Source organism: Scomber scombrus, chromosome 6, assembly GCF_963691925.1.
Source record: "Scomber scombrus chromosome 6, fScoSco1.1, whole genome shotgun sequence".
Lineage (NCBI taxonomy): Eukaryota > Metazoa > Chordata > Actinopteri > Scombriformes > Scombridae > Scomber > Scomber scombrus.
In genome coordinates, this window is record NC_084975.1 from 31343325 (window position 1) to 31370292 (window position 26968).

The 26968-nt window shown below is 38.7% G+C and overlaps 2 protein-coding genes across 4 annotated transcripts in view; one reads left to right on the plus strand and one right to left on the minus strand.

Moving 5' to 3' along the window:
- Positions 1 to 739: 739 nt before the first annotated feature.
- Positions 740 to 8443, minus strand: cstpp1 (centriolar satellite-associated tubulin polyglutamylase complex regulator 1). Its single transcript, XM_062421054.1, has 10 exons — positions 8221 to 8443; positions 7194 to 7296; positions 6108 to 6238; positions 4606 to 4690; positions 4036 to 4121; positions 3582 to 3789; positions 3227 to 3336; positions 2022 to 2085; positions 1276 to 1732; positions 740 to 1105 (listed from the first exon to the last, which is right to left on the minus strand). The coding sequence occupies exons 1-9, from the start codon at positions 8300 to 8302 to the stop codon at positions 1564 to 1566; spliced, it is 1038 nt and encodes a 345-aa protein (XP_062277038.1). The 5' UTR covers positions 8303 to 8443; the 3' UTR covers positions 740 to 1105; positions 1276 to 1563.
- Positions 8444 to 10296: 1853 nt separating this feature from the next.
- Positions 10297 to 26968, plus strand: part of ckap5 (cytoskeleton associated protein 5) — a 36004-nt gene continuing 19332 nt past the window's right edge. For all 3 annotated transcript variants that reach the window (XM_062420329.1, XM_062420330.1, XM_062420331.1), the window contains exons 1-22: positions 10297 to 10378; positions 13417 to 13513; positions 15088 to 15281; positions 18954 to 19160; positions 19568 to 19739; positions 19875 to 20004; positions 20251 to 20351; positions 20451 to 20564; positions 20735 to 20839; positions 21438 to 21527; positions 22082 to 22246; positions 22393 to 22521; positions 22630 to 22791; positions 22883 to 22978; positions 23803 to 23913; positions 24177 to 24269; positions 24466 to 24651; positions 24743 to 24837; positions 24929 to 25112; positions 25209 to 25366; positions 25696 to 25870; positions 26626 to 26739. In XM_062420329.1, the coding sequence (XP_062276313.1) occupies positions 13457 to 13513; positions 15088 to 15281; positions 18954 to 19160; positions 19568 to 19739; positions 19875 to 20004; positions 20251 to 20351; positions 20451 to 20564; positions 20735 to 20839; positions 21438 to 21527; positions 22082 to 22246; positions 22393 to 22521; positions 22630 to 22791; positions 22883 to 22978; positions 23803 to 23913; positions 24177 to 24269; positions 24466 to 24651; positions 24743 to 24837; positions 24929 to 25112; positions 25209 to 25366; positions 25696 to 25870; positions 26626 to 26739 (2838 nt within the window). In that variant the 5' untranslated portion in view covers positions 10297 to 10378; positions 13417 to 13456. The remainder of the gene's footprint in view (positions 10379 to 13416; positions 13514 to 15087; positions 15282 to 18953; positions 19161 to 19567; positions 19740 to 19874; positions 20005 to 20250; positions 20352 to 20450; positions 20565 to 20734; positions 20840 to 21437; positions 21528 to 22081; positions 22247 to 22392; positions 22522 to 22629; positions 22792 to 22882; positions 22979 to 23802; positions 23914 to 24176; positions 24270 to 24465; positions 24652 to 24742; positions 24838 to 24928; positions 25113 to 25208; positions 25367 to 25695; positions 25871 to 26625; positions 26740 to 26968) is intronic.

Sequence of the window (26968 nt, forward strand, 5' to 3'; positions counted from 1 at the left end):
AAATAAAATTAATGAAACACACCCAGCAAGTGATTAAAGATACAATCTGGGCTGATGGTCAGTCTTGAGTTATTTAAACTGTATTACCAACTGCCAGTCGCATAATATTCAGCACTTTTTATGCAATGCAAGTTCACAATATTCACAGGTCCGTGTTTCAAAGTCATGAATTAAAGGACCAGTGTGTAAAATTTGGTGGCATCTAGCAGAACAGACTTGGCAGAGTATAATATTCATAAGTATAATTCAATTAGTGCATAGTCACCTGAAAATAACAATTGTTTTGTTTTTGTTATCTTAGAATGTGCCCTTTATATCTACATAGGGAGCCGGTCCTCTTCCATGTCGCACTACTTTGTTTCTACAGTAGCCCAAAATGGACAAACCAAACACTGGCTCTAGAGAGGGTCTTTTGCATTTTTTCGCAGCTCACTTTTGCAATCAGCATAGGTTCTCCTACATGTTTTAAAGGGGAGGGGGAGGGAATGTGCATTCATTTTGCTTGCAATCTGCAACCTCACCACTAAATCTTACACACTGGTCCTTTAAGTCAGTCTTGACTCACATTAGCTCAGAGATGGCTTTATGTATTAGTTCTACTCAGCCTGTGACAACATTTGGATTACCCCGAACATGTCATCATGGTACTCCAATGATGTCATCAGAGTGAGATTATAAATGATCAGAAACGGGCATGACAGTTAGATCTTTATTATTCAGTGTTAGTGATGATCTTCATACATGTCATATATCACATTCACATTTTAAGCTTCACATTATTTTCAACAATTCAAAAAAAGTAATAAATTAATTAGTAATAGATTAAGCAAGAAGAAGGAAAATGTCCAGTCAGTGTGTTCAAAGTCTGTGTTCTTTAACATGCTCAACACTACAGATTATTATTCATACATTTTACTTTAATGAACTTAATGTGCGGTGTTGTTGTCATCTTTTAGAGATGTTTAAAGCAGTGGGAACACATCCACCCACACGGTGTAATAGACTGATAGGTAAGGTTGGTTTGCTAACATAAAGTGCTGCTTTTAATACTAAATCAAATATTTGCAGTCAATACTTCCACCTCAAATATGAAAGAGGTTCCTAACTGTTTATCACAGCAACACCAGCTTCAGGTGTCATGAAACCTCGTTTTGCTTAGTAAAGAGCTGCTATCTTACTGTACATAAAATGACTTTACTGGTTTAACCAAAAATTTAACCAATAAAGTTTTGGCGTTTGATGACTGTATGGTACAAATGCTGTTTATGAAGCAACATAACAACATAGGAATTTTAGGAAAAGTGTGAATACATGCCACTGGGTGTTAACTGTAATGTTATACCTGATATCTACCTTGATCAGGCTATTTATTACTAGCTAAATACATAAGATTACTACCAACTAACAGTGGTTAGAAATGCTAATAAAAACATTTCATGTGGAGAGATTACAGTTTGGAGAGGTTACAGTTTTCATGTATATCATATGACCAGTGTGTGTTTTGAACTGAATGAAAGGTAATGTGTCAGAGTGTTGAAAGGTCAGAGGTCAATGGTTTAAAAGTCAGTTTTCAGAGGAGTCTGTCTCTTCGGTGGAGCCGTCACTCTCCACCTCCATCTTTCTCCTGTGGTGGATGTTTCTTCTGGGTGAGGCCTTCCTCTGCACCTCCTTCAGCCCCCCCACCGCACTGCCGCTGCTGTTGCTGCTGGGGCTGACTGAGATCTGAGCAATCCTGGAGAGAACATGACAGAATAAGAGATGTGCAAACAAGCGAAAGAGTGGAGAACACAGGCAAAAAAAGGACAAGCTTTAAAAAAACCCATCTTGGCTTGTTATGATACAGTCACCCTATGCAGTATACAGTATACAGTATATGTCTGTCGATTCAGGTGTGTGTTTGTGTGTGTGTGTGTGTGTGTGTGTGTGTGTGTGTGTGTGTGTGTGTGTGTGTGTGTGTGTGTGTGTGTGTGTGTGTGTGTGTGTGTGTGTGTGTGTGTGTGTGTTAGTGTATGTGCTCTCACAGTTTGTCCAGTTCTTGGTCCATCTCTGGGTCAATAAGTAACTCTGCCTTGCTGGGTAACGCTCCTGTTAAGAATGAGAGAACAAAGAGAGGATGTAAGTTTTCATAGCTGTATTAATTCATATTACCTACATTTACTTACATGGACTAATCTAATTTACTTAAAATTACTAATCTATTTAGTCAGTCAATTTATACAGTACAATGTATGCCCTAACAAAATACAGCTTAGTATTTAGTAAGTAATGTATCAAATCTATATGAAAGCAGGTATTGTCTAGACATGCTCTGTGTGAACAGTTTCCTGAGATAACATCCGTTGTGATGTGGCGTTATATAAATAAAATTGATTTGACTAGTAGTAAGGCAGCAGCAGCAGTGGTAGCAGCATTAGCATTAACGTAATAGTAGCATCAGCAGTAAAGTAGCATTTAAGTAGTGCAGTAGTAGCAGCAGTAGTAGTAGTAGTCGTAGTTGCAGTAGCAGCAGTAGCATTTATTTAGTATTAATAGCAGTAGCAGCAGTAGCATTTATTTAGTACTAATAGCAGTAGCATTAAAGTAGTATCAATAGCAGTAGTAGCAGTAGCATTAAAGTAGTATTAATAGCAGTAGTAGCACTAGTAGCACTAGCATTAATGTAGTATTAATAGCAGTAGTAGCAGTAGCATTAAAGTAGTATCAATAGCAGTAGGAGCAGTAGCATTTAAGCAGCAGCAATAGCAGTAGTAGCAGTAGCATTAAAGTAGTATTAATAGCAGTAGTAGCAGTAGCATTAAAGTAGTATTAATAGCAGTAGTAGCAGCAGCATTTAAGCAGCAGCAATAGCAGTAGTAGCACTAGCATTAATGTAGTATTAATAGCAGTAGTAGCAGTAGCATTAATGTAGTATTAATAGCAGTAGTAGCAGTATCATTTAAGCAGCAGCAATAGCAGTAGTAGCACTAGCATTAATGTAGTATTAATAGCAGTAGTAGCAGTATCATTGAAGTAGTATTAATAGCAGTGGTAGCATTAAAGTAGTAGTAATAGCAATAGTTGCAGTAACATTTAATTAATATTAATAGCAGTAGGAGCAGTAGCATTTAAGTAGCAGTAATAGCAAAAGCATTTAAGTAGCAGTAATAGCAATAGCATTTAAGTAGTAGTAAAAGCAGTAGTAGCGGCAGTATTGTGGTATTGTGGTATTGTGTAATGTTTAACTTACCAATGGTTTGGTTAGTAGTCTCATCTTTAGCCAGGCTGATTAGTAAACTGTAGTAAGATACTTTGTCAGTCTGTTCCAATATTTCTCTTATACAGGACCTGGGAGGATGACTGCACACACATACGCCGCACACACACACACACACACACACACACAAATTGTGACAACACTGTATTTGGATGAGCCACTGCAGTGTAATCGGATAATCTACTCAGGGAAGTAAACTAACACCAGAAATCACATTAAAACACAATCACTGTCACAGCTTCCAATTTCTGACAGTCAAGTCTTGTAAGCCTTACATATACTATAATTTTAAAGAGAAGGATTCTAGAGGGTGCTCTGGTTGTTGTACCTGTGTTTGAACCTGTCACAGAGGGCGTCTATACACTGAGCCAGAGTGGATGTCTCCACTCCGTCCTGCTGATTCTCCTCCTTGTCGTTCTCCTCTGCAGCCACAGAGGGGAGCTGCTCAACAGAGGTGGACGTGGGGACGATGACAGTGTTTGGACTCTTCCCTGCTAACAGATCCTGGTAGATCACCAGAACACTATCCAGGAACTCTAGAAACAGGATATGGCAGATTGGGAGGCATACATTCATTTACATGAACTCAGTAAACATTGGTATAAAGCATCTGGTTTTAGCTGACTCTTTTTTATTAGTATTAGTATGATAATAATAATATAATATAAACATAAAGAATCTAATTTTAACTGTCTATTTCTGGATTCTGTTGACATACTGAGGGTTATAGTCAAGCTGATATTAATGAAGTCCTGATATAAACTGACAGTATGAAACAGTACCTTGGTAGTAGAACTGCAGCTGGAAGGCGTAGAGGAAGTCAGAGAAAGACATCAGACAGTCTATAGCGTCATCCATCAGAACAATTCTATAGGGGAAACAAGAAAAGCAGTTAACACCAGTTTATAACACTAGTGTCCACCTGTTGTGTCAGTGGGTTTTCCCCTTCAGGAAAGGGGGGCAAAAAAGACCAAAAACCTCACAGGAGAGATCCTGTACTGCAATCAAAGTTCATTCAGTTTCAACTTTGACCGTGTTTATCACTACTGACAAACAGGTCAGTGCAACACATAGGAAGAACAAGAGGGCAGTTGTTGAGTGCAGGAAAGTGATAAAAGTTAATGTGCTAAAACTCCAATGTGTCACATGTATGTTAGTCAAGTAATATGCATGACACTCCTTCTGTTAGTGTAGCACTGTAACTCTAGCACAGTTTTACAGTTGAGGCAAACAAACACACAAAGGTGTGACCTATTTGCAGTTGTGATCCTGGTCATAGGGTAGTAGTAAAGCAGTAAAGTGTACTGAATACAGGGTGGAGTCTGGTAAGTGTGGTGCTTCAGTGTACTGACCTGGCTGCACTCTGCACCATCTCCATTGGGAAGTCTGGACACAGTAACTGCAGCAGAGACCTGTACTCCAACATGGACAGTAAGTCTGGAATACAACAGCACATATGTTAGGAACAGGTAACATGAGATTACAACGACTCTTATTATGAAAGTCTGGACTCCAGGATGTGTTATAAGTAGATGCAAATAAAATCAGGACCAACAAAGCCACATGGTGCACGTTGATATGGAAGCACACAAACATGGAACACAGTGTCAAAGTAACAAAGGAATCTAACAGCTATGAACTGTATGTTTGACTCAGATCATTTCTCTACAACCAGGACTGAAGATAGAGCAGCTAAACACTTCCAAACCAACAAAAATGGAAAGTTTTAGATCCAAAATTGATGAAATTAATGCTGCACACAAATATCCTTTTTCTTAGTCACTTGGAATTAGCTCAGTGGAACTTTTTGGTGAAAAATTGCCATTATGTACAACACTAAACACTAATTAGACTGGTGATTGTTTCATGTTTCAAACCACTGCTGCATGTTTTAAAAACCCCGCGTCACAAAAGCTAAGGGTGAGACAACATACATAATTAACACTTTTTAGCATTTTGAATGACCTGCACCTTTATCACATAGATTTGTTTCAAAGTGGTAACAACCTATGAGCTACACGAGCCATGAAGCAGCTGCTAATGATACACCGTGAGATGGTTAGCACACTGAAAACAAGTAGATATTTCACCAATTTAACTCTGCAAATTTAATTTGAAATCAGTTTAAGCTGGCTGAGAAGAAAGGCAGCTATCACTAGTCAATCAAATAATTGGTAATAGGTCCTCTTATCTAATCACTCTATCAGTTTGCAATAAGTAGGGCTTGCAGTGACCTGTAATGGCACTAAAATGTTAGAGAGATCCACAAGGCATAGAAATTCATCATTATTCCATTCTCATATGGTTCTGTGAAAACTCTGACCAATCATATCATTCGGTCCGAATGATATGACGCGGGGGTGGGACATAGGAGGGAGGAGGGGTTGTTGCTGTTCAAGTTTTTTCAAAGTGCTGTGTGAAATGCAAGAAAAGTAAGAGTCGCTTTAATGATTCCAGCAGGAAAATGCATGGATTGTAGCAGCACATGTTTCAGTGATGAAGACCAAGACATAAGCCAAGCACTAAAAGCAGAAATAGAAGCATGTGGAAATAATAATCCAACAACAAAATAGAAGCAGTTATAAATTAGTGTGAATATATTTGACATTCTAACATGTTCAATAGCCTGGAGGAGAGACTGATACGGCTGTACTTGTCACTTTAATGTGAAAAAAAAAATCGGATTTTGTTTAAGCTGGGATCCTGCAGTTTTTCCAACTTCTTCACCACATTCTTACATCTCAGCAATTACTCTGTTGAGTACAGTGTTGTCAGACCTGATAGAATTCATAGTCAGAGTTACAAAAATAAAGTCCAAGTTGTAATAAACTGTCATTTAACTGCTCTCGCTCACCTCCACTCTTGCCGATCTGTCTGTAGCATCTCCAGAAGACTCTGATGAAGGAGGCTCTGTTATAAGGAGTGACTCTGATGTAGTTATACTCTCTGAAGAGGACGTGGTTACTGTTCTTCACACTGCTGAAACTACAAACACACGCACAAGTTCATTTAAAAAAAAAGAAAAAAAGCTCATTTCCTTCCCACCTGAAAATGAATGAAATCAGTGAGCTAAATGTATTGCTATAACTAATTGTTAGCCATGTTACCACACGAGCATCACAGGATTTCTACTTCACTTTCACAATGGCAGTGTACAAGTATGAATTGATCGTTTATCAGTTTTTCATAATATATATATTTTTCAGTTTGAAAAAAGAGCAACAATGTATTATTTTCACCAATTACTAATCAGACATTTGTTTTCCTGATCTACAGACTGTGAAAAATGTTGAAATTTTAACACTAAAAATTACTCAAACTATCAATTATCATAATAGATTAGATTCATTTTCTTATACATTTTTTCAATTTTTAAATAATTGTTTTACTTTATATATGGAAATGTGTTCAGATATATAAATATGTATTGCTATTCTTCAAAGGAACCCTGACAACACTTTGGTAACTGAACAAATATAACAGTACACTATACAGTGTGGAGAGGGTTTCTGTGCGTTCACATAGAGGATGAGCTGACCTGGAGCATCAACACCACTGCTATCATCAAGAAGGCACAGCAGAGACTGCACTTCCTGAGAGTACTTAGGAATAACCACCTCACACAAAAACTGCTTGTGTCACTTGAACATTTTTGAAATACTCACTGTGCAATAACCACATGAATCGTGCAATACCTTCAGAATTTGAATGTTTTATGTGTAGTATGTTTTTTGTTTTATTTTTCCTTTTAGAAGCAATTATTATTATTATTGTTTTCTTGCATTTTTGCCTTTTTATTGTGTTTCAATCTTTTCTTGTAATTTCATGTCATTTAAAAATGTTTGTATTAGCTGTCCAAGCCTACATCCATTTAAACCTCCTATCTACTATCAGAACAGTGTCTTATCAGCTGGGACTGACTGTAGCCAGTGTTACATACTATTCAGCAAAGTAGCGGATCACCCCAAACTGAGTGTATTCTTCTTTATGTTCCAGCAGCTGCGTCACAGCATCACTCAGGTAGAATAACACGTTACTGTCCGCTGAGGAAATACACACACACACACACACACACACACACACACACACACACACACACACACACACACACACACACACACACACACACACACACACACAACATGAAAAATATAACATTTGACTGGCTGATAAGATAAGATAGGGTGAATTAGGGTAATGTGGGACACTTTTCGCAATTCTGACTTGTTCACCATATTTACATATGAATCCAGTAAATTAAATCAACACCTAATATCATTATGAAATCCCCAAGATGTTTCCTTGTTAAATTAAGAGGATCATTTTTAGATATTGTACTCAAAAGGAAAATGACACATATATATATATTAGTGTTCCTTGTGCCAAATGGTTTCCCAATTTGTGGATTTTGTAATGTGGGACACTATTTTTTAGGCCTAGAAATACTTTGATTTATACAAAGCCTTATCTGCCAAAACTTTCTGAATGTGCGCACCCATATTTGGTCATTTAATTTAGTAGGCCTACAATTTTTTTTTCTCTGTCAGATAGATTAAAAAACTAGTAGCCTGTATGTTGACAGTTAGCTTTAAAATAATTGAATAGAAAAAGAGATAAATGCACTGGAGCTTAGTTGAACCACATTAGTCAATGTCCCACATTGCCCTAATCCACCCTAGAAATGAACCCATAACTCACTGAACGCTAAGCTAGGATAACATTCTTGCCTTGTTTCTGCATTTCTGTTGCTAGCTGCAGCACCACACGTTGTTAAATCCTCATTATATTAATTTCTTTTGCCTCGGCACTCCATTGGGCCAAGGCTGGTGACTGACACCTGAACGTTACTATACTCGAGAGACTGATCCATAAGTATGCTGTTTGAAAGCAAAAACATACAGTAAACACCCGAGTTAACAATACTTAACAACTAAACGGTTGAAATGCACAGCTAACACACAACTTACCGAGGTATTCATCCACGGTCACAGTGGAATTAAACCGGCTCATTCTGGTCGTCATTTCAGGAGATAACGCCGACATTAACATGTATAAGCTTTAGACGAACTTAACTGTAAACAGAGAGCTGCTTTGCTTGCTAAGTACACATCAAATCATTTTATTTCTGTAGTCCTGGGATGATGCTAGCTATCATTGCAGTGACTGTCCTGACATGGTGGCTTCCATGGAAACAGCTGGGATGTTGTGAGCTACATGAATTAAATGCCCCCGAACACCAGAGCGCACAAAGGTTCCTCTGTTGTTTAAGAATAAGAATATAGCTACATTTACTCAAATACCCTATTTAAGTACAGTTTTGAGGTACGGTTAGCAAACCTTTTTGTCTTTTGACGTCTTACAAAAAGCAGTGTGTAGTCGGGCTCACATTTCAGATGTCTATGAGTTGTTAACAGCTCCACCAAATAGTGATTTTTCCCTCTAAACTTCTCACATGCTTTCATTTCAATAAATGTTCAAATAATCCAATATTTCAGCAAAAATCCAAAAAAGTCCAAAAACTAAAAACACATTTGTGTATCACAACTTTGTTTTTTTTATTTCCTCTCCCATTAATCATCTCACCAACCCTCACATTTATCTGCTGACCCTTTGGAGGGGCCCCACCCCTAGGTTGGGAACCACTGGACTAAACTAGCGAACTGTATATAAAGTCGTGAAAACTAGGTCCACCTCCAGCAGCTACAACAGTAACATGCTGCAACAAGAAACCTTAAATACCTTAGATTGTAGGGTACAGTGTAGCAGCAATAGATTCATTTAAAGATGGAAAAGTACATTAGGTTATGGTATTTGTTTAATATATATATTGTGTTTTTATGCCTATTACTATTTTAGTATCACATCTGTGGTCTGTGTTATAATAAAGCCTTAATTGATAGGCTATTGATGTTGTTCCTGGACAATTAAAATAACACAACGTGTCAGTTCTCCCCCTGTATCAGCTTTCTTGTGTTGGGTAAACTATAGTACCTCAAATTGAAGTTAACCTCACATTTTCTGTCTTGCACGAAAACAATCCCATAAATAAGATCAACGAACTGAATTACATTATTGTCTATTTACTCTTCCTGCATGGTGTAAGGGTATCTGTACTTCCCTCTATGTACTGCCTACTTTGTAAATCTGTGCTGTTTCTTTCCCCCAAACTTCATTAACATTAAAAACGATGAGAGTGTGTGGATCTAAAATTTGATCACACAATTGTGCACTGCGTTTTTGTGAGGGTGTATAAATACTTATGTAGCTACGAATAGTGGTCATAAATGAATAGCATTAATGTATAATTATATAAAGAATATGAAGCCAATCAAATTGAAGATCTGTAAGGCCAATACATGAAATGGACCAATAGGAAATCGTTTATCATAGATAGAGGGAGGGCAAAATTTCAATGCAGCCAATCAAATCGCTTCTGTGGAAGAAACGGCCCAATCACCAATGGATAATCACACCTTGGGGGCGGACCTTAGTTTAAATTCAACCAATCAAAATTGAAATCGAGTGACAAATAAGGATGCCCATTAGACTATCGCTAACGGGTAGAATATAAATATGTGAGGGGTGAAATCCACAGTTTGGTGTGTGTACTGGCGTTTCCTCGCCCAGATTTAATTAATCCTGCAGTAAGACGGTATATAAGGTATATGATTCAACACAACAGAGATGTAGTCAGGGTGTCGCCCCTGTCTCCGCCCCTCCCGCTGTCTCTCCGCCCTTGGAGGAATTTCAAAAAGCTGAGACAAGTTAGACATCAGCAGAAGTGATGAGACCGGAAAGGGTGTTCATGTTCTTTAGAATAAAAGCACACAATGTCTAAATTGTGCAGAAAGAAACATAAACAAATTAAAACGAATTATGTAATGTTGTATCACTTAAGATGCTTATTGATACACAACATTTGTTGATTAATTCGAAACCTTGTATTAACCGAGAGTTGCGTTGTAGCTGTCCTTTTTTATTTTGAAGCGGAAGTCGTGTTTTGTGTTCTGGATGTTACTTGCAACGCTTGTATAAAGCTCGTCTGGGCTTCTCCGTAGTGATCCCATTATCACCTCCATCTCACTGGACAGCCAGCATCGTATTGTCTCTTAGAGACGCAAACAGGTATTGTAGCTTTATACAATTATTTCCATATCCCATTTAAAACTCGTATTTGACTCTGAGCTTGCATGTTAGGTCGTTGTGTTTCTGGTGCTGCCGCTGTGAAGTGCGTTGTTAGGCCTGGTTGTGTTGGCGCGGATGGAAGCTTAGCTCATAGCCGTTTCTTAGCAGCTAGCGGCTGCTACTGTCCGCTAGCAAACAATACGCTCTCTGGTATTTGCTGTTTGGCATAGTTCACACATAATGTAACAGGCTATATATATTGTCCGGCAATGTTAACTGAAAATGCATGCATGTTTGTGCTGAAGCGGTTCGGGTCACAATGAGCGGGTTAACGGGCTAACCTAGCAACTGTCACTGTTGTTGCTAAGTTAGCTGGTTAATGGCGTTCATCTGACTAGTAACTAACTTGACATGCTTAACCACTCCCAGTTTGATTAACTTGTAATGCTAGGGGCTACAGTCAGTGAAATGGTTACATGACAGCGTAGCATGCATACGGGTGTTAACGGTAACCTAATTATGACGAGATGTGAGGGTGCTGTCCAGTTTCAGAGTGTACGTAGGTGGCTGTGTTACAGCTGTGCACAGCTGCCTGAAACATAATGAAGTATTCAGTTTACAGTCTGTGTTACTACAAGCCTTCATGTGTTCATTCTTGTATGTACATGAACACTGCTGCCACTGTCATTGAACACGTTCATAGCAGTGAAAAAACCTATGATTGGGAGTTAAGCTGGGTGATATGTTAATGTTGCGTTATCAGGCTCATGATATCTGATCAGTTGTCTGTGGTTTTGTTTATAATCTTTTTAAAATCAGACGTAAATCATGTGTGTGTTATCATACTTAAGTGATAAGCACATCTGAACTAGACTGATGTCAGTATGGAGTTAATATTGAGTGCTTCTGCCTGTTTCTCCATCTTATCGACATGTAATACTGATATTATGGTATAGTGTATATATACTAATATTTGAGTTTGGTCACCATTGCTTAGCCTTACAGTTAACACACATCGAAATGCCACATCACTTTGTTTAGAAGAGTTTCAACTTTGGAAACACTTGGTTTGGTCTCTTTTCGGACTGGTTGGGTGTTAGTAATTACTGACATGGTGGCTGACAATGAGAACCATTTCTTTAATTGAATTTTTATAATGATGTGCTGCTCGGTGGATCAGGTGCATGCAGAATCTGTCACTGAAGAGACGACTCTTGGAAGGGTATCAAGTCACATATTCTATCACCTGCTTTTTATGAATAATCAAGGTCATATTAAATTAGCAGTTTTTAAAATGGAGTTTGGTATTTCTTCCTTCCAGATGTGTAGTTTAGTTTTCGTGCCAAGTTTAATTTTGTATGTATAATAACACAACCAACCAACCCTTAATGTCTTTAGCCTGTTTACCAGACTTGGCTGGATCATTATGAAATATGAACGAGGGTGGGAAATTAACTTTTTAAATTGGGAACATTTACCAGCCACTGACAGATAAATGTTCAAATATTAAATCATCACTTTGTGTCTGAAATCTACCAGCCACTTTCATATTTTTACAAGCCTTTGGTTGGTGGTTGGTGTTAATTTCAAACACCCATAGCCCCTCCCTCAAAGTGAATTACACAATCACATGCTCATGTTGTCAAGCAAGGGTGAACGCATGTGAGTGAGATTGAAACTTTCCAGTAGCTGCCGTCTCTTTGATGGGCAAAAACAGACAAAGCAGTATCTTTTTCATGAAGCACTTTTACTCAACTTGTTATTGAACAGACTGGCAGCCAGTCAACCTGAGCCCTTTAAATTAGGGGACAGTCTGTGGAGCCATGAGGTCACTCTGCCACCCATATGTTACAAAACACAGTCTGCCTTTCAGTGCTTAATCAGTGTAAAATGACATGTTGATACCCAGTTGGCTTCACAGTGCAGGATGATGTATTCTTTCATCTGCTGATGGAAGAACTTACTTACATGATTTGTGACATCACTACTAGTTTAAATGACAATCCTGCCATCTTGTGTCCTGCAGTTAAACATTTGAAATTAACAATATTTGCATATTCTAAAATGACATACATACACCTCTGTGCACTCTACATATTAAAGTAAGGTTTAAATGTTAACATTTCTGAAAGGGTAATTTAGGTTAACCTTTATGGAAAAACAATTTATAATTAGCTTTATGGTGAAATAATAGTTTTTTAATTTCAAGGCATCTGCACTACAGAACAACAACAACATTGTAAAGTTATGAAATGGTATTTTAAATGGAGTGTATAAAGTAGAACAGAGTGATACATTGGCAGCTGATATCATTGGCTCATATCAGCTTTTGACTGATTTATATATGGTGTGACAGATATGCAAAGAAAACAGGAAAAATGCACCAATATTTTGAATTGACAACATTTTTATATTTGACTGGCTGCAGATTACTTTAGATATAAAAATGATCTCTTAGAAACCTTTTTTTCATTTAACTAATGAAGTCAAACATCTGAAATGTTAAATGTTGACTTAATACCAGCCGAAAGTTGCCTGAATAAAATCCAGTGTAAAAGTGTGAGCAGTTTGATTTGTAATCAGTTAACAGGTGACTGTCTGTCACATGACTCTGACCTCACATTCAGCGGCAGCTTTTAGGGCCGTTACTGACTCACTGTGCTACACACGTGTTCCACTTTGTCTTTGGGTCACCTGGAAAAAGTTAGAAAAACTAACTAAACCCTCTAACATACATGACATACTGTAGATGGATTAATATTTACTGCAGCAAAATATATAGTGTGTATGAAGTTGCACCTCCTGTTAATCACAGTAAATGTTGCAACAGTTGTGAGTGTTTGTGTGTGTGTATATCTGTGTTTTATCTCAACAAACAGTCATAAATATCAGAGTGTAAATGTTGAAAAGTAATTTTTTTCTGCTCTGCTGACACCAGACTGTCTGATTTTCAGGTTTCACTTGTTCCTTCAGCACTAAACTGCAGCTGCTGTTTTGTATTGATCATGTTGTTGTTGTTGTTGTTGTTATTTTTATAGTTGAGTACCTTTGGGGAAGCCCACCCCCCGAGTGGCCACCATGGGGGACGATAGCGAGTGGATGAAGCTTCCCATCGACCAGAAATGTGAACACAAGGTGAGCGACTCACTCAGTTTAAAAGTCTTTCCTTAAAGTCAAATCACAACAGGAGTTGTTTGTCAGAGACTCTCTCCTCCACAGACTAACCTGAGTGCCTTATGATCAGAGTACGATTACACAAAGTGTTTCCTTTTGCGGTCTCTTAGAGTCCATGTGGAGCCGTATAGATTGCCAGACCATCTAATGGTTCCTACTCATCATCAGCTGGAATTTACTGGAAATGCACAGTATAATAAAATCATCTTATCTTCATAGGTTTCACAATAATATCCAGCCTCTGCCCGCTGATCCTTCTTACAGACTTGCTTACTTCATAATTCTTTGTATTTGGATCTTTATCTCCAAAAGGCTTAAAGTTTGGGATTAAACTAATACACACATTTAATCCAAGTATTACAGGCAGCCTGTAAGTCAACCAAGCTGTGTAACTGCACTGCACTGTATAATTACACTAAACAGGAAACAAGAGTAAGCCATGTGCTGCTTTAGTGATATATACTCATTTAATTTAGCCTTTTTTTTCAAACCATGTCCAAAAACACAGCAGCTTTGCATCAAATTAACTCCTGATTGGCTGGTGGTTACACTGCTTCATACAGTGTCTGTCTGGATGGTTAACAGATAAACTCCACTGTTGTCCACACACACAAGCTTCAGGGTGCTGCCATTGTTGATGCTGCCTCATTGTCACAATGTCAAGGCTTACTAAGACACTTCAAAGACAATCCAAAAAATTGTTATGGAATAACGGCAGCCTTATTCTTAATATCTAAGCTACAAATGCATGTATTTATACAACAAAAATATATCAAGTATATATGATCAATTTAACTAGGTAGGGTACCACATGAACTTCTTTCTTCTTCTGACAATTGTATAGAAATAGAAAAAAGTGTTATGGTTTTAGCAGGTATTGTTTTTGCCTTCCTGAGTCTGAGAGTTAATTTTAGCCTCTGTATCAAAATACAAATCATGGTCGAGGTGGAACTAGAGAAAGAAAAACAAGCTGACAGACTGCCTGCTTAGCTCAGCATCCTGCTGTGCTTCTATGTAACATCACTGCATTTCCTCTTTATATCATACACCCAGGCTTCTGTTAGTCTGTACATTATCAAACCACAAATAAAACTACCATCTTAAGCTTTTAACATGGGTAGGAATGTCTGAGCGAAGATGTAAGACCCTTGTTTTTTTTTTATGTCCGAGCGATCTTGTTTTCTAATCATGAGTCTAAGCTCACAAATGAGCCTGGAAGAGAAGCCAGCAAACAAACATGTTTATCCTACAGTATAATCAAGAGGGCAAACAGAGGAGAAGATGACATGTAACAGAGATGTTCATCCATTATGAATGTAGGTCACATCATCAGTCTGCTATTAAGACCTTCATTTTCCCACTATGAACTGGAAAGACTCTTTATATTTGTGTGTATTAGTCTAGTTTGGCTTTCTTTCTCTTCAAGGAGGAAGATAAGCCTGACAGAATGGGTTTAACAAATCCCACTTGATGTCTATTTAATTTTCCTTTCTCTCACTCTCTCTCTCTCTCTCTGTGCGCTTGCTGTTGTCTAGGTGTGGAAAGCCCGTCTGAATGGATACGAAGAAGCTCTGAAGTTGTTCAAGAGGATAACGGACGAGAAGAGTCCAGAGTGGGGGAAGTACCTGGGACTCATCAAGAAGTTTGTCACCGACTCAAATGCCGTGGCTCAGCTTAAAGGCCTGGAGGCTGCGCTGGCCTTCATCGAGAACGCTCATGTTGCTGGGAAGTAAGTCACGGTTACAGTTAAAAAAAAAAAAAAAGTTAAAGTCTGGAATGAGTGATGTGTGGAATGAGCCTCAAATATTACACTTAGTTTAAAAGAGGGAAGTTTGAATAGAAATCTTTCCTTCTGTCTTGTTTTGTTCTGAGGCTTTGTGTAGAGCACTCCGATGTAAGTGAGTAACTTGATGCCTGGCTGATCGTTATTTATGGTCAGAGGTTTTAATCCAGTATGCAGCAGCTCCAGCTGGAGGCTTTCAGGACAGCGCATGGATTTGTTTTTGGGCGTCAGCTGATTGAGCTCTGAGACATTCTCTGTTCACTGTATGAATGATCAAAGAATGGTACATATTGTAGTTTTTGCCACAGGGTAGAAGAATGGTGAATAATAAGAGGCTCAGAGGATATGTTTAAATTGTATTACTAAACACATACGTGCCTCAAAGAGAGATGAATGTGGTGTGACTGTGCTGTACAGCAGCAGGACAAACACACAAGAATACAGCATGGTCAGAGTCTCAGAGAGAAGAGATGTGATTGGGCTCACTGACGTCACAGCCCCACCTAACATTTACCTACACAACAATAAACTCTTTTCACTGCTTTCATTTGAACTTCTCATAGCAGGTGTAACCATTAGTTTCACTGAAGACTGTTGTATTTAATAGTATCAGTACGTCATGCCAGTGTGAACAATATCAGAGCTCTGGAACTGTAAAGTTAAGGCCTGTCCACACCAAGAACTATAACGATAAATATAAATATACGTTTTTAAAAAAAATCAGTTTTGTGCCAGATAAAGTGCTCCGTCACACCGGAAAGTTCACTGTGGAAGTGTTTGTGGATGGTGGTGTACATGTCATGGAGACTGCTTTTTAGGCCTCAACAGTAGGAGATGAGGAGAAGTGGTAAGTTAACCTCAGGTCTTTACTCTGAGAGCCTGAGGTAGGAGGAGCAGGGAATCTAGCGCAGCTATGGAAGCCTAATGATGCAAAAAGTAAAATGAGTCACACTACCAAATTATAACTTGTGTATTTATGTGATACAGGATTTGTGCAATTTACTTTTATTTCTGTTTTTTTATTAGCAATATGTTATAATTTGTGATAATTGGATTCTTTATTTATTTTATATGTATATATTAGTTTAGTTTTATTGTTTTTACTTTTTATAATTTACTTTTTGGTATTCGTGATTGTATCTAACTTTTGTATTTATGGTTGTTATTTCCATAAATACCAAAATGATCCATCTATAAAATATCTATATGGGGAAACCTTTTACAGTGCTGCATACTGCATATGATAATTACATATTTAGAAAGTAGAAACAAGTGATTCATTACAAGATGATTAGTTCAAACATTTCAATTCAATTTCCATGTTGTGAATTTCAAATAAAAGAACAGTCATGTATTTCCTCATTGAAATTTTCTTTAAAATATAGTTAAAATCTCGTCTCGGTCTCGTGAACCCAATGTCTCGTCTCGTCTCGTGAGCGGAGTGTATCGTCACACCCCTACCTGATAATGATTTCTATCTCAATATAGAACATCTTAGTACAATGAATAAAGAGATGGTCCGTGCTCAGTAGATCAGTTGCAGTGAATTCATGGACGCTCGGAGCTGTTTTTGATTGTTGTTTTGTAAAGCGAGGAACATCCTTGATAACATCAGCTCGCACATCATTAAAACAACAATTAAGATATTGTAGACCAGATATGTCCAAACTATTCCACAAAGGGCCATGTGGCTGCAGGTTTTAGTTCCAACCAATCAAGAGCACACCATTTGACCAATCAGCTGTCTGAAGACCGAGATCAGCTGATTTAAATGAGTCAAGCCTGGTGTGCCCCTGTTGTAGACAATATATATCACACTCCCCTATGCCCACCTGGTCTCATGGATGACCTGATAAGACTTTGGTGGTCAAAGGTCAAGGTCACTGTGACCCACAAAACCTTTTTGGCCATAGCTCAAAAATGCATATTCTAATTTGTGTCAAAGGTTCACACAGATGTTTAATAGGAAAAATGAAGTGATGACATCCTCTCTGTGGATGACAGCCATGATGGAGAGCTTCCTGTTCATCTGCTAGCTCATTGGTTTTGCTGATGTTGAGCTTCAGGTGATTATCGTTGCACCATGCGAAGAAGCTCTCTATCAGTCCTCTGTACTGCTCTGTGAAAAGCAGAGCAGTACAGAAATGGAAATAGCTTCCATTTCACCAGAAAAGACTTTAAAAACATTTTGAAGTCTTCACCACAAATGTTGGTACTTTCTGCTTCCCAAGAACTCACAACACTATAAATGTAAAATGTTTCTATTATGAAGCAAATTTCTTTTATTTAGAAAGTTTACAATGTTTCAATCCCAAACTGGCTCTTCATCAGTGCCAGAGGTATCAAAGTGCCTCAGAGGTTCATCATAGAATAAGCGTTCCTGTGGGTGTGTCTACAACCACAGATTAACTGCACATCTGCAAGCCAGACACTATAAAATAGAAAGTACCACGTAGACCAAAATGGAAGCGTATCTGCACCTTTATTCAAATGGCAATTCATTTCAGTTCAATGTGCAATTTAGTCATGCAATTTGAAAATGTATTCCGCAATTGACAGTTCAATTGTGCAATCCCCACATCAATTTGCATTTTTTTTTGGGTTAAAAAATACAATGAAGTACAATAGCACCTCGCTTATTGGATTGCATTTTACCACAGCTTTATCTGCACCAAAATACAATCTGAAAACATGAATGTACTGATTTGGAAACAAGCCACTGGACTTTAAACCATTAGCACTTATAGCCCATGGTGTGCCACTGGGGGCTAGGCTTCCCATACACCCTCTGATAGACTGGCAGAGAGACTTTAATCTGAAGGATGATGACATTTCCTGGGACAATGTGTGGGAGAACATCCTTCTCGCCTCCAAGAATCCGAATCACCAACTTATTCATTTTAAAGTGTGTCACAGACTTCAATATACACCTGTCACTAGGTTTGGCATGAAACTGATACCAAGTCCAAACTGAATTATGTAAATCTGCTGCAGCCTCAAAATGAAGTGTTTTTCACATTCCTGATCTGACTGCTGTGCAAGTTAGAGCCTGTGGCACAACATGAGGAACGGTTGAGTAACATGTCAATCAATCATCCCTGGTTATTCACTTGTAGTGGGGATCAGAGCCTTATCTTTAGCTTGCTTAGGTTATAAGACATGACCTCTAGTCGTAGTCGTCTATTTTTTTTCCTCCTTTCTTTTTTTCTGACCTTTTTGTAACATTTCAGTTTTCTCTACAAATGATCAATGTTTCGTTTGCTAGAAAAAGCAGAACCTTACAGCATATTTTATTACAATATATTCAAATACAGTACTTTACATTCAAATACATTACATTACAGTACATTACATGACTTTACATTACAATACAATAATATGGTTCCACATAGCAGACTATATGCAACAATGTTTTTTTTTTTTAAAGAACTTAGGATGGATGTGTTAATGTTTTTCTGCACTGTGGTTGGGTTTAATGCTTTAAATATTCACATGAAAGTAGCCGCTGGCTAAATTCAGACTCATCTATGCACGTTTTTTTTTTTTTTTTTTTTTTTTGTACAGCAGTATATCAGTGTGTTCTGACAGCCTGATTGTATCTGTGCCTCTTTACTACAGGACGACGGGTGAGGTGGTGTCAGGCGTGGTGACCAAAGTGTTCAACCAGCCGAAGGCCCGGGCCAAGGAGCTGGGCGCTGACATCTGTCTGATGTACATAGAGATAGAGAAGGCTGAGGTGGTGCAAGACGAGCTGCTCAAAGGACTGGACAACAAGAACCCCAAGATAGTAGTGACCTGCCTCGAAGCACTCAGGAAGGCTCTCAGGTCAGTGCTGCTTCACACTGATGTAAACACACATGTCTGCTTACTTCCTAACCATATTAGCTTTTATTATTTATGACTGAACTGTTATTTTTGAACACAGTGTTTAAAAAAAAATCAATATGCACCAAACCTCAACATCTTTTCTGTCAGTCTAATCATTATTGGGTATCTGTCTACTTCATCTGAGATGCTGGGTCATATCTAGGAATTTCTAACAAATATCTAAACACTATAAAACTTGTTCAAACTTGTTTTTAATCCTATTCCAGAGTCAAATAATAAAGTAAAAATACCAATAAAACGCCCACACTGAGCAGATCAGTAGCATTTAGATTCATTCTGGCAGTGTCTTCTGTCTCCAGATTCCAGCACACTAACACACCTTTGTCTGTTTTATCTTCCCTCAGTGAGTACGGATCAAAGATAGTGACTCTGAAGCCGGTAGTGAAGGTTTTACCCAAACAGTTCGAGTCCAGAGAGAAAGCGGTGAGAGACGAAGCCAAGCAGCTCGCCATAGAGATCTACAAATGGATCCGAGACGCTCTGAGACCTCCGCTGCAGAACATCAACTCTGTTCAGGTGCGACACACACACACACACACACACACACACACACACACACACACACACACACACATAAACACACATAAACACACATAAACATAGACTTTAAAGTTCAGCTTAACAATGTCTTTCTGTCTTCTGTCCCTGCAGCTGAAGGAACTGGAGGAGGAGTGGGTGAAGCTACCTACATCTCCTCCCAAGCAGAGCCGGTTCCTGCGCTCCCAGCAGGACCTGAAGGCAAAGTTTGAACAACAACAAGCACAAGGAGAACAGTCCGATGGTATGTTTAACTAGGTCATAAACTGCCACGGTTAAATATAATACTGGATTACATGTACACAGTATATACATCTCTGATATCAGGCTTTAAAAATGGATATGACTGCTGAATTTATGTTGTTACTGATTCCATGATAGACTTGGAATTGTACACTACAATAAAATGTCAACTTAATATACTTTGTTGTTGAGATGGTGGTTTTGAAGTCAGACGCTGATGTCTTCTCTTCTCCTCCTCCTATTTTAGGAGAGGATGAGGAGGAAACAGTGACAGCAGTAGATCCTTATGAACTGCTGGAAGCTGTGGAGATTCTCTCCAAGATGCCCAAAGACTTCTATGACAAAATAGTAAGTTAATGAACCACAGTATATACCAATGTAAAGGTATATGTGATGGACGCATTAATGTTGGCGTGTATGTGACCCGACTCTTGTCTGTCTTTCCAGGAAGCTAAAAAGTGGCAGGAGAGGAAAGAAGCTCTTGAGGCTATAGAAGCTTTGGCCAAGAACCCCAAACTAGAGAATGGAGACTATGGAGACCTGGTCAGAGCCCTGAAGAAGGTACAGAGTGATGTCATTTGCATGTTTTCTATAATCTGGAAGTTACTGTGGACATTTAAGACCAACAAATGATCAAAATGTAATGTCCTAACTCAAACAATAACCCTCCCTGAATTAAGATAAGGGCCAATCTAGTAACACCTGACTGTTCTCTGATGGTTATGTTGTAGGTTGTGGGGAAAGATGCAAACGTGATGCTGGTGTCACTGGCAGCCAAATGTCTAGCCGGACTGGCCGCTGGTCTCAGGAAGAAGTTTGGAACATATGCAGGACAAGTAAGTTAAAAGAATCTTTTAATAGTTTCACAGCAATGTTATGAAGTTTAATAACCAGTATCAAAAAAACGTACCTTCTGCATTCTACATTCATGTATGTGAAGATAAAGGAGCTGTGTATGATTTTGGGAAATTATTATTTGGTGATTTTCCTTTTTTTTTTTTTTTTTTTTTTTTTTTTTTTCCTCTAATATAAATCTTTTGCCATTTTTTTAAGTCAGTCAGTACTAACAAAGAAATATTTTGATTTTGTTTATATAGCACTTTAAACACAACATAGTTGATCCAAAGTGCTTCACATAGAGGAAAAAACACAAATTAAAAATAAACACAATAACAAAATAATTCAGAATACTCATATTCAAGCATTTTATTATTATTATTATTATTATTATAGTTCTTGGGCACAGCACCATTTGCTTCATACTCTGTCCTTGACATTGAATATTTAGTCCATCATTTTGCGATAATCCAACATTAGAACCACGAAGAGTTAAACAACCCTTCACTCATGGAACAACAACAGGAATAAAGCAATGCAACATTGATTTGAAAATCATTGAAGGTCACTAAATGAAATCTCTGTGTGTATCTGCAGGTGGTTCCAACCATTCTGGAGAAGTTCAAAGAGAAGAAGCCTCAGGTTGTCCAGGCTCTGCAGGAGGCCATCGACGCCATCTTCCTCACTGTAAGTGTAGAGTCACAATCTTAGTCATCAAATGAAAAATGAAACAGCAGCAGGGTAATGAAAGAATTATTTGGCATGCACAAGGAAATGAAAGGCAGAGACACTAAGTCTGAAAATATCTTTCATGCTCACCACTGGGGGCTTCTATATATGTCTGAAAATCTGCAGTGGAACTCTATCATACAGAGCAATAAGATACATCACACACAATACTTGTTAGTAGGATCACTCTCCATTGTTACAACATTGTGACTTCATATAACATCTTGGTCAAAGCTGTTGGTGTTGTAATTGTATTTCCATCAGTAGGCTTTCAAAAAGCCTTTTTCAGTTCACTCTGCACAGCTGCTGCAAACCCTCCTGTATCTATTGCTAACTTAATGACTGATATTTATAGAGCACTCTACTGACTCCCTATACTTCCTTCTAATGCATAACAGATGATAAGCTAATAGAAACTGGACAGATTGATGGATAGTTGGATTGTTGATGTTTTTAGGTTATGTAATATCATATTTGATCATCTTTTTTTCTTTCTCCTTTTCCTCCCCCAGACCACTCTACAGAACCTGTCAGAGGACATCCTGGGAGTGATGGACAATAAGAACCCTTCCATTAAACAGCAAGCCTCTCTGTTTCTGGCCCGCTCCATCAGACACTGCACTCAGGCCACACTGCCCAAGAGCGTCCTCAAACCCCTCTGTGCTGCCCTCATAAAGGTACACACATGCTGGGTGGAAACATCTTAGAATTATATCATTATTCTTGTTAATGGTTTGGTAATTAACACATTTGTCATTATATGGTGGAAAAGGAAGCATCAATGTTGTCATGTTTTTATCTCCTTTCTCTGTAACTCCATCAGCAAGTGAATGACTCGGCTCCAGAGGTGCGAGATGCTGCTTTTGAAGCTTTGGGGACGGCCATGAAAGTGGTGGGAGAGAAAGCTGTGAACCCTTTCCTCTCCGATTTGGATAAACTCAAACTGGACAAGGTGAGGCTCGGCGGACCAATGAGGATGAAAGTAGGATCAGAAGAAAGCTCCTCCGTTTGAATAACTCCTTCTCTGCTAACCTCTGCCCTGTGTCGAATGTGTTAACAGATAAAGGAGAGCGCCGATAAAGTGGAGCTCGCAGGAGGGAAGAAGGGTGCAGGAGGAAGTGGAGCTGGAGACAAGAAGCCTGTAGCTAGGGCTCCTCCCGCTGCTGAGGCTCCACCCAAATCCACAGCCCCACCCAAGAAGACCCCAGCTGCTGGCGGCAAGGTAAGTCTCAGTTGTACCCCGAATTTACTGACTCATGGAATTTAATAACCAATGGCAGTTGTACCTGAAGCTTTTTCTTGTCTCTTTTTAGTCGTCAGGTCCACCTAAGAAAGGCAAACCTGCTGCAGCTGGTGGGAAAGCCAAAAAGGGCGCTGATAGTAAAGAGGTCGCAGAGACTGAATTGTCGGTAAGTCCATACACAGACAACTTTCTTGTAAACAAAAGTCTAAAAAAATTTGAAATCCACATTGTTTACTTGTCAGCTGGTTTCTTCTTCTTCGTTTCTTTTCGCTGGCATTTTGCAGCATTTTTTGGTGCATTAGACACCTGTAGATCAGTGGAACGATGGGAAACCATTGGCAGAAATGTGTACAAAAACAACATGGACCCCACTCATTTAAAAAGTGCTCCACAGCATCACTAGTGGTAAAAACTCCACAGGGAACCTTAACGTTCAGCTCTCACATGAAAAGTGTGTCACATCACCATTGCTGGAAACTGCTTATCATTGTCCAGGTCACATAAATTCAATTCTATTTCCATCAATTATTGTTAAAAAAAAATATATCACTTTTAAAAGGGCACATCATAATTTCCACTGGTTTCCATCCTACTTTCATACTTTGATTGATATCATTATAAAACAGGTCTTTAATTACTTTCTTTGTTTATTTTATGATTGGTGGTTCTTTTTTTTTTTCTTCTTTTCTTCAAATTCACTTCTCATTATTCAGGTTGTGCCATGACGGAAATGTAGCTCTATTCCTTCCCTCCTGATACATTTTTTGCGAATGAAGTCTTGAGAGACAAGACATGCAGGATCATGCTGCAGTCACAGCACGATCATGCATGGTCAAACACTGTGATTATTCTTAATATCAATAATCATTTCAGTGTCATTTGTGTCCCACAGCGCTATGACTCTTACTCTGACTGAGATTCTGCATGATGTTGCTGTTGGTTTTTCACATCATTAAAATGTCGCTGTGTGTGTGTGTTTTGTCATATCAGGTTGAGGTGTGTGAGGATCTGGCAGCAGGTGTCCTTCCTGCCTCCTGTCTACAGCAACTGGACTCTTCTAACTGGAAGGAGAGACTGGCCAGTATGGAGGAGTTCCAGAGGGTAACATCTTTTTGTTTCATTAGTAACTGACTGACTATGGCACTATTAAATAACTCTCACAAAACACACATTGACATACTTTATACTACAGTAAATATGAAATGCTTTTGTCACAGAAAAATCAATGTTGAAGAAACACACACTAGTTGGACTCTGAAATACATCAAACTCCGCATTGCATGTTGAAGGCTGTTAAAGCGGTCACTAGCTGCCACATGGTAGCATACAGGAATGTTAATCCATGACTTGATATTTGCTTGCAGGCTGTTGAAACCATGGATAAGGCACAGATGCCCTGCCAGGCTTTAGTCAGGATGTTGGCCAAGAAACCGGGTTGGAAGGAGACCAACTTCCAGGTAACTGTTCAAGCATCTATAACAGATTGATGATCTGTTATCTGGCAGCTGCTGTTTGAATGTAACACCGCCTCCAGAAAAATACTTTCAAATGTCGAAATTAAAAAAAAAAAGTAGTAGTGCTTTCATTTGTCTCATATCATATTTTATAGAATCAGAATTCCTACCAATGCTATATTCTCCTCTCCTTGTGTAGGTGATGCAGATGAAGCTCCACATCGTCGCTCTCATTGCAGAGAGGGGAAAGTTTTCCAAGACGTCCGCCACCGTGGTTTTGGACGGCTTGGTGGATAAAGTCGGAGATGTTAAATGTGGCGGAAATGCCAAAGAGGGACTGACTGCTATTGGACAGGCCTGTTCACTGCCATGGACTGCAGAACAGGTTAGCTCATTTCTCTCTCTCTCTCTCTCTTCTGTAAAACACCCCGAAGACAGATCAACTGTATTTACGCTGTTTGTCTCTCGTTTGTTAGGCTATGTCTATGGTGTTTGCACAGAAGAACCCCAAGAACCAGGCAGAGACTCTCAACTGGCTGGCTAATGCTATGAAGGAGTTTGGCTTTGCTGGGTAACTTGCAGCCCTCATTATAACTCTCACAAATGTGTTATGGCACTTTTTAAACATGCCTGTTGACGTTTTGACCTCTTGTCTTCTCTAGTATCAATGTGAAGGCTTTCATCAACAATGTGAAGACGGCTCTGGGAGCGACTAACCCGGCTATTCGAACGGCAGCCATCACCCTGCTGGGAGTCATGTACCTCTACATGGGAGCTCCTCTCCGCATGTTCTTTGAGGATGAGAAGCCAGCTCTCCTCGCACAGATAGATGCTGAGTTTGAGAAGGTAGAGACAGAGATAATATGGGTTAGTTTTCAGCTATGTAAAGGCCAGGGTAAAAGAAAATAAGATGTTTTACCTGTATGTGTTTCTCCATCACAGATGCAAGGTCAGTCTCCACCAGCTCCAATCAGATTAACCAAGAAGGCAGCATCAGCAGAGGAGGAGGGTGATGATGGAGAGGAGGGGGAAGAAGACGGAGGAGGAGGAGGAGGAGGTGGACAGGACATCATGGACCTGCTGCCCAGAACAGATATCAGGTAAACAAACGACAGAAAAAGCAAATCTTTATTTGTTAAAAAGCTGAAACTACGGTAGTACGAGCGTGACTTTTGTTTGACAAATGGCTTAAACTGAATACAATTGTGAAATCCATTAATCAGTCAAGTTAATTTTCTGTTTAATTTGCTTAATCAACTTATTAGTTTCAGTATTGAATCAAAGTCAGCCAATGAAGTGTTAGTAGTGTATTTCATTGGTTTATGATGGGGATGCAGCATAGTGCCTCTGATTTAAATGTACTGTCTCTTATCTCTGTTCTATTTGTACTTTATGAAACTTATCTCTCTCCTTTTGTCTCGTCCATCAGCGACAAGATCACATCCGATCTGGTGTCTAAAATCGGGGATAAGAACTGGAAGATCAGGAAGGAGGGTCTTGACGAGGTTGCAGCCATCATCTCAGAGGCCAAATTCATCACAGCCAACATAGGAGAGCTGTCTCTGGCCCTGAAAGGACGACTAGGCGATTCCAACAAGATCCTGGTTAGTAAGAGAGCTGACCTGTGCTCCTGCATTATGAGTCCATAACAAGGCTAGTGAGGGATCTAGGAAAAGGGATTCCATCTGAAACAGTTCTAAATTAGTAAGAACCAGGAGTACTTGACTTGTTTCTTTATGATTTTAGTCATTTAACTTCATGATTTCTTGCTTTGTAATCTGAAGAAATTCACCATAAAAGTTAAAACCAACATGGTACCACATACTAAATGAACTACCAAGCTAGCAGATAGATAGATCACTCCTGCTTTAGATGTAAGGGAGATTTATGAAAAGTATAATCGATTTCACTCAAATTTTCTGTCTTGGTGGAGCGGTTCATAACAGCACACAGCTGTTAAAACTTGACAAAATTTCACTGAAATACTAAATTTAATGATTAAAACCTTAATTTTAATGAAATTTTATGTGTTTTCAACATGTAACTGCTTCTTTTGGTTGTATTTCTAGGAGAAAGTGCTAAAAATGAGATTCTTCAGTGTAATGTCACATGGGTTTGGAAGTGCCTACAATCTGGATTAATCTATAGAGATATTTAAGTGTTTATTGACCTACAGTATTTGTCAACATACATGTAACATAACTTCTCCTATGGGGAAAAAAAAGCTTTGAATGCAGTTATTAGTCAGTCAGAACCGGAACTAAACCAAAGTGATACAGATGTTTGAAGTTTTGGATGTAAGAAGAACAATGTGATTTTAAAAAGATTTTTCTGTGAACATTGTGTCTGTGTTCTCCAGGTCCAGCAGAGCCTGACTATCCTGCAGCAGCTGGCTACAGCAATGGGACCTGGACTAAAGCAGCATGTTAAAGCACTGGGAATCCCTGTAATCACTGTACTGGGAGATAGTAAGGTACAGTGACACTCACATCTTACACATATCCCTGCTAGTGTTTGGTTTGTAAGACTACCTGTGTTGAAAGCTCATTTGTTTACATATCAGACTTTTATTTTGTTTTATTTTACTTTTATTACACTTTTTTTTTTAGTATTTTATCCATATATTTATTAAAGCTACAATCACATTTCAATAAACTACATAATTATCATTTGAGTTATTGCACCATTACAAACCTTTGAAC

Coding starts and splice junctions, on each gene's coding strand:
- cstpp1 (XM_062421054.1), bottom strand. CDS start 8,302: ATGTTAATGTCGGCGTTATCTCCTGAAATGACGACCAGAATGAGCCGG. Junction 4,691..6,107: donor ACAGATCGGCAAGAGTGGAG/GTGAGCGAGAGC, acceptor GTTGTATTCCAG/ACTTACTGTCCATGTTGGAG. Junction 3,337..3,581: donor TGTGACAGGTTCAAACACAG/GTACAACAACCA, acceptor ATGTGTGTGCAG/TCATCCTCCCAGGTCCTGTA.